Below are 7,123 nucleotides of genomic sequence, written 5' to 3'. Positions count from 1 at the left end.
TTCCCCCGCGCCTCCCACAGCTCTTCAGATCTTATCTCTCTCTCTCTCTCTGTGTGTGTGTGTGTGTGTGTGTGTGTGTGAGTCTCGACACAGAGAGGAAACACACATTTTCGTATCAGTGGACATACACATGTAGACACATGCTCAAACACTAGAATATTCAACACTAATATTCACAAAACCATCATTCTAATTAGAAAACTGTTCACTTTTTTGCCCAAAATCCACAGTTATTGGTGAATCAAATATAAAATAAAATAAAAAAATGATCTATATTTATTTATCTCATTTCTCATTTTTATTTAGTTCAACTAAAATAACTAAAACTGAAATAAAAATGAATAAAAACTACTACAACCATAACTAAAATGAAAACAGGAAATATAAAATAAAATTGTGTCTCAATGGTGTATAAATGAAAATATGACATTAAACATGCCTGAACCTTTTTAAGTGTACCCAATTTCTTTGGATTCACACTATACTTGGATCTGGATCACTTCAGTTAGCTTTCCATTCACACTGTTAACAAATATTAGCCACAATATTTAGTTCATTTGGAGTGTTCACATGCAGACTGCACTGAAACAAATGTGAAATTATATAAATGATTAATAATGTATTTATTTATAAATGTAGTTTAATTTTATTATTGAAATTTTTTATTAAGAATAACTTAACATTTTATTTCATAATAATAATAATTTTATTTTATTTGTTACTATATGATTCCCTATATGTAATAGTTTGGATAACTTTACTATTATTATAAAACATGAAAAATAGTCACATTAAAGAATAATTAGATATGCACAATCTGGTAGTGTAAGCAGCTCTTGGTCTTGGCATCATAACATGATGATTTCTGAACGAGCTGTTTTTATTGTATTTTCAGTATAATGTTGTGAGTGTTCAAGTATGTCACGCAGAACATGAAACCTGTTTTCCATGCTGTGACTCTTTGTTTGTTGTTGTGGGAGACTTCGGTTACTATGTGTAATTCCTGTAACACAGCCCCTAATTTAATATAATATTGAGCCATCTGACTTTAAATGAGATATAGCAGTGTGTGTGTGTGTGTGTGTGTGTGTGTGTGTGTGTTCGTGCGTGGTTACGGGAAGTGTGTGTAACAGATTGAGTGTCATGGCAATGTTTACGGGTCCAGACGGGGACTAAGGCCATTATTTGGACTTCCCTTCTGCCCCTGTGCCAGAGCTGATCATCTCTCTCTCTCTCTCTCTCTCTCTCTCTCTCTCCAGCATGTGACTGCCATCCGGTGGGAGCTGCAGGTAAAACGTGTAACCAGACGACGGGTCAGTGCCCGTGTAAAGACGGGGTGACTGGCATCACATGCAACCGCTGTGCTAAAGGGTATCAGCAGAGCCGGTCGCCCATCGCCCCGTGCATTAGTGAGTGGTACACACGTTTGTTTATCTGTCTACATGAACATGTATTATAAACTTATATTGTTTTTATAAAAACAATGACTAATACTAACCCTAAATGACACCCAAACCTGACTGAAAAGTTTTGCATTACAAAAAAAAGCATTATTCACTTTTTTTATGTATTATTTTTACGAATCAGGAGGCCCAAGGTAATGATGTATAATTTTGTGTCATTGAGTGTTATAGTTTTTTATTTAGAATTGTATATTTTTATATTTAGTTGTTATTTTTAGATTTTATGTTTTCATTTTATTTTAATTTTAATTTTAATCAATTTAATTTCATTTTAATATATAGTTTTAGTCATTTTTATTTCATTTTTTTTAGTTAAACTAAGCTTCAAAAGATAATTGTTTGCAACTTCCTGAAATAAAACACTAATTTTTATTTTATTTTATTTCAGTTAATGTTTGTTTTTTATGGAAATGTTTATTTTAAATGAAAATAGTTTTTATGGTTTTCAAGTGTTCACATGCAAGACAAAACTGCAAACGGCATTGAGACTTGAAGCAAATGTGAATTCATGGAAATTATATTTTTTTTATTTAATGTAATTTATTTTAACTTAATTTTAAATTCATTTTTATTTTATTGTATGTTTTGGTCACATTATTATTTACAAACGTTTTTTTTTTTTGTCGTGTCATAGTGTTCATGTTTGGATAATTTTACCAATGTTATAAAATATGAAAAAATATTTCATATATAATAATAATTTTTCTGATTCAGAATCTCCCCAAAGGGAAGTTGTGTCAGATTTCTCACTTATATATATATATATAACATACATATATATATATATATATATATATATATATATATATATATATATATATATATATTGTCCTCAAACTATAGACAAGTATGCACTTCTATTCTTGGTATCCTCGTCTTAAGTGAAATCCACAATCAGATATTTTCTGATTGGTTGAGCAGCTTTGTCTGGAAACTAAGTGCGTCATGTCTGGTTGGGACACTGATATATGTGGAGAACTTTTAGGGACAATTTTGTCTTCAAAGTTTAGCTAAGTGAACGTATGGTTAGCTGTCACACATAGTAAGGCAGCAGGTGTGTTTATCACAGTCTGTCAATCAAACACCTTCTCCACACCTGCACATTTAGATTTGGGTTCATGCTTTTATCTAAGTGACTTACATTGTATCAATCCCATGACCTTTAGTGTCAAATCTACTGTTTGAGCTACAGGAATGCACACTGACACTGACGTCATCCTATATGTGTCTTTCAGAAATCCCTGTTATAAAGCCGACGGCTGTGATCAGCACTACAGAGGAGCCTGCAGGTTAGTGCACAGACACACACAGACACATTCAGGACAGAGACAGTCAGAGGAAGTACTGCTCACTTTTGTGTGGTGTATCACTGCTGGAAAGAGGCGGAGAACTCGCAATCTGTCCTTGTCATGAGTGAAAGTGAATCAGAGGTGTGTGTGAAAGCAGAGAAGTGAAGGAATTGTGTGTGTTTTCAACAGCTCTTCTGGGTCAATGAACACTTCACACAGTGTGCCACATGAGCGCTACACACACACACACACACACTAAAGTCATGCCAACTATTGCAAACACTCTAAAACACTCACAATACCCTGTTGAAAACACCAGGAAAGGCTTCCTAACGAGCTTAACCAGCAAATGGTCCTTGGTAAACCAACTTTACCAATTACTGCTAGTTCACCAGCATTTTGGATGGATGGATGGATGGACGGACGGATGGATGGATGGACGGATGGATGAATGGGTGGATAGATGGATGGATGGATGGATGGATGGGTGAACAGATAGATAGATGGATGGATGGATGGATGGATGATAGATAGATGGACAGGTAGATAGATGGATGGATGGGTGAACAGATAGATAGATGGATAGATGGATGGACAGGCAGATAGATGGATGGATGGGTGAACAGATAGATAGATAGACAGACAGACAGACAGACAGACGGATGGATGGACAGGCGGATAGTTGGATGGATGGATGGACGGACGGATGGATGGATGGATGGGTGAACAGATAGATGGATGGATAGACGAATGGATGGATGGACGGATGGATGGACGAACGGATGGATGGGTGGATGGATGAGTGAACAGATAGATAGATAGATGAGTTAACTATTCAAATACAATGCTGAGTTTATGGTTTAGTTATTTTAGTGATTTAGACATGTTAGTGTGTTATTAGAAAGAGTTTATTCAAAGTGCATTTTAATTCTAATAACATTTTAATTCAAACATTTCTGTTTTCAGATTGTGACTCATACTGTAAACCACTGAAGGGAAATCTCAAGATAAACATGAAGAAATACTGCAAAAAGGACTACGGTACAGTTCCTTTATCTTTCATTCTGTTCTTTCCTTTTAGTCCCTTTATATTTAAGAAGCATTTGTTGTGATCTAATGCAAAATCAAGCATTAATCGTATCTGGTGTAATGTCTTTGTGTGTGTGTGTGTGTGTGTGTGTAGCTGTCCAGGTCAGTGTGTTGGACATGGAGACCATCGGTGACTGGGCCAAGTTTGCCATCAGCCTGGTGTCTGTGTACAAGAGCCGCGGAGAGCCGCTGAAGAGAGGCAATCACGTGTTGTGGGTCCATATGAAGGATCTGGCCTGCAAATGTCCGCGGATACACATGGGCAAACGCTTCCTCATCCTGGGCACGAGTGAGGGCGCAGCGAACCCTGAACGCCCGGGACTGCTGGCCGACAAAAACAGCCTGGTCATTCAGTGGAGGGACATTTGGACTCGACGACTGCGCAAGTTCCAGCGCAAAGAGAAGAAAGGCAAGTGCAGCAAAGCATGATGGGATGGCAGGGAACTCTTTATTATTGACCACTGTCCTGTGTACGGGGGAGACTGCGAGAGCGAACTCTGCGTATCGTCGTTTCCAGTGCGTTATTTGATGTCATCCTGTTGGTCAGCCTTCTAAAGGGACCGCTAAAAAGACTGTTTCTAATCACACACCACTGAATCCCTCACACACACACACACACACGCTGCAGTTTGACTGAGCTGCACACGGACTGATTCCATTTCCTCTCCAAGCCACAATTTAATCAATCAAATATGAAATACGTCCTCAAATTACAAATCAGGGGAACGGTTCTGTCCACATCTGGTTCGGTTCTTCTAGTCTTTGTGGCCTTCATCAGATGGTCACACTGGTGTTCACCACATGCTGCTCACTTCAGTTCTGAAAACCTCAAAATCTTCATCATCATCATCATCGTCAGCCTGGATCATTTCACTTTTGAAGAGCCTATTAAGCGCGCTCGTATCTGTGGGTTGTGTGTCGTACGTGTGGATGTGTGTACTTTGATATGGAAGGATCTAGTGCAGAATAGAGCAATGTCCGTTAGCAGACAGAAACATACTAGGCGCAAGTATGCAAATGCACGAATGCTTGGCAAACATAGTTTCATTTTGCATTTTTAACATGCTTTTTTGAGTTACTGTGGCAGGGACAAATGTCTGTCATTAAAGGGATAGTTCACCCAAAATTCAACCAAAATGAATATTTTGTCATTTTACTCGCTCTCATGTTGTTCCAAACCCATAGTGTGTTATTCTATTCTGTGGAACGCAAGAGAAAAATTTCCCTCTTTTCCATATAAAAACAGGCTGTTAAACTCCATAAGATGACAAAAAAGCACTGTCAAAGAAATCCATTTAGAGACTGAGTTAAATACAAGCACAACTGAGAGAAGATTATTAGTTAATAATGACTTTTTAAAAGCTTCGTATGGCTTCAGATGACTTGTATTATAGAGCATTAGTTGTGTGGACTGCTTTTGTGTTTTTTTGTTTTGTTTTTTTCTTAACAGCCAACATGAGGTGATCAAATTTTGGTATCCTTTTTAAAGGGATAGTTCACCCAACAATCAAAAATCCTTGTGTCTTTCCAGACCTGTATACATATATTTCTTCTGTGGTCCACAAACAAAGACATTTTGAAGGATGATGGTAACCAAACAGTTGTGGTTCCCATTGATTTCCATTGGATGGGCGAACACTGCAATGGAAGTCAGTGGGAACCGAAACGGTTTGGCTACCAACTGTTACCAACATTCTTCAAAATACCTTCTTTTAGGGCTGGAAAATAATTCAATATCAATATGTATCGCGATATAATCTTTTTCAATAACGGTGATATGATTTTTAAACACATTTCCGATATTTCGATATACATTACCAGTTTCCCATACATTGATTTATTTGTGCCGAATAAACATGAGCACTGCACGTTTCAAAATCATAACACGGCGCGGGTGTTTTATATGAATGTATCTCTGAAGGGAACCGACTGTCTTCAGAAAAGTTTCGATGGCATTTTCATTTGATCTGATAAAGTAGCGTTCATGAGCGGAGCTGCTTTGATTACAGCCGTTACTGGAGAAACCGCTAGTTCTATCACTCTAAAAGCGCCTCCTGCTGGCAGAGAATGAGTTTGCATTTACAATAAGCCCGTCTCCAGCAACATTTCCAGTTTTTGTTGTTGTTAAATTTTTTTGTTTTCTGCAGCGACTCGGTTCATACCCTTTTTTTCTGTCTGAAGCACATTTGTTTCAATCTATAAGAATATTCAGCTTACACTACCAGTCAAAAGTAAAAAAAAAATATATATTTTTTTAAAGAATTCTCTTCTGCTCACCAAGGCTGCATTTATTTGATCCAAAGTACAGCAAAAACAGTAAAATGTTGAAATATTTTTACTATTTAAAATTGCTTTCTATTTGAATAGATTTTAAAATGTAATTTATTCCTGTGATCATACATAGCTAAATTTTCAGCATCATTACTCCAGTCTTCAGTGTCACATGATCTTCAGAAATCATTCTAATATGCTGATTTGCTGATTATCAATATTTAAAACAGTTGAGTAAATTTTTTTTTCAGGATTCTTTGATGAATAGAAAGATCCAAAGATCAGCATTTATCTGAAATAAAAAGCTTTTGTAACATTATACACTATTCCATTCAGTATAATTTTTATTATTTTTTTGGGAAAGAAATTATAGAAATTTATATTTTTATTTAGCAAGGATGCTTAATGTTACATTTATAATGTTACAAAAGATTTTAGTTTAGATAAATAGTGTTCATATCGATATTGGAATTATATCGTATCGACCGAAATTAAGAAATATATCGTGATATCAATTTTGGCCATATCGTCCAGCCCTACCTTCTTTCATCTCCCACAGAAGAAAAAAAGTCATACAGGTTTGAACGACTTGAGGGTGAGTCAGTGATGATAGAATTTTCATTTTTGGGTGAACTACAACCAGTTGTTATGTTCAGGTCACTAGAAATAAAAAATATCAACAGTTTAACTAACATTATCTAGCTTAAGATTTAATACACTACACAATATGTGTTCAGACTCGCCTCAAAATATCAAATATGTTTCATCTCCTCTGACAAAATGGATTTATAATCTGAAACTAAAAATCTGGACTGCCAAAAGCCTCTGATTTTCTATTATCAACTATTATCAACTCATTCAGACTGTAAATTGGAGCAAAGATCTGGGCAGAAGTTGTGCAGTGTGTTTACTTAACTGTGTTTATGCTGAAGCATCATAGCTCCCCTTGTGGCAGTGATGAGTATCATAATTCATGAATTGCGTTCTGCTGCATTACTGACTCTAATGACA

General features: G+C 36.3%; 1 protein-coding gene across 1 annotated transcript in view; it reads left to right on the top strand.

The window, feature by feature from the left end:
- LOC107553411 (netrin-3-like) overlaps positions 1 to 4,978 on the top strand; it is a 30,405-nt gene extending 25,427 nt beyond the window's left edge. Inside the window, exons 6-9 of the mRNA XM_016235600.1 lie at positions 1,260 to 1,409; positions 2,699 to 2,752; positions 3,719 to 3,793; positions 3,936 to 4,978. Of these exons, the coding sequence (XP_016091086.1) occupies positions 1,260 to 1,409; positions 2,699 to 2,752; positions 3,719 to 3,793; positions 3,936 to 4,270 (614 nt within the window). The 3' untranslated portion in view covers positions 4,271 to 4,978. The remainder of the gene's footprint in view (positions 1 to 1,259; positions 1,410 to 2,698; positions 2,753 to 3,718; positions 3,794 to 3,935) is intronic.
- The last annotated feature ends 2,145 nt before the right edge of the window (positions 4,979 to 7,123 follow it).

This window comes from Sinocyclocheilus grahami, unplaced genomic scaffold (genome assembly GCF_001515645.1).
Source record: "Sinocyclocheilus grahami isolate Dianchi unplaced genomic scaffold, SAMN03320097.WGS_v1.1 scaffold472.1, whole genome shotgun sequence".
Taxonomy (NCBI): Eukaryota; Metazoa; Chordata; class Actinopteri; order Cypriniformes; family Cyprinidae; genus Sinocyclocheilus; species Sinocyclocheilus grahami.
Note: the sequence above shows the minus strand (reverse complement) of the source record. Positions and strands in the feature narration are given on the sequence as shown.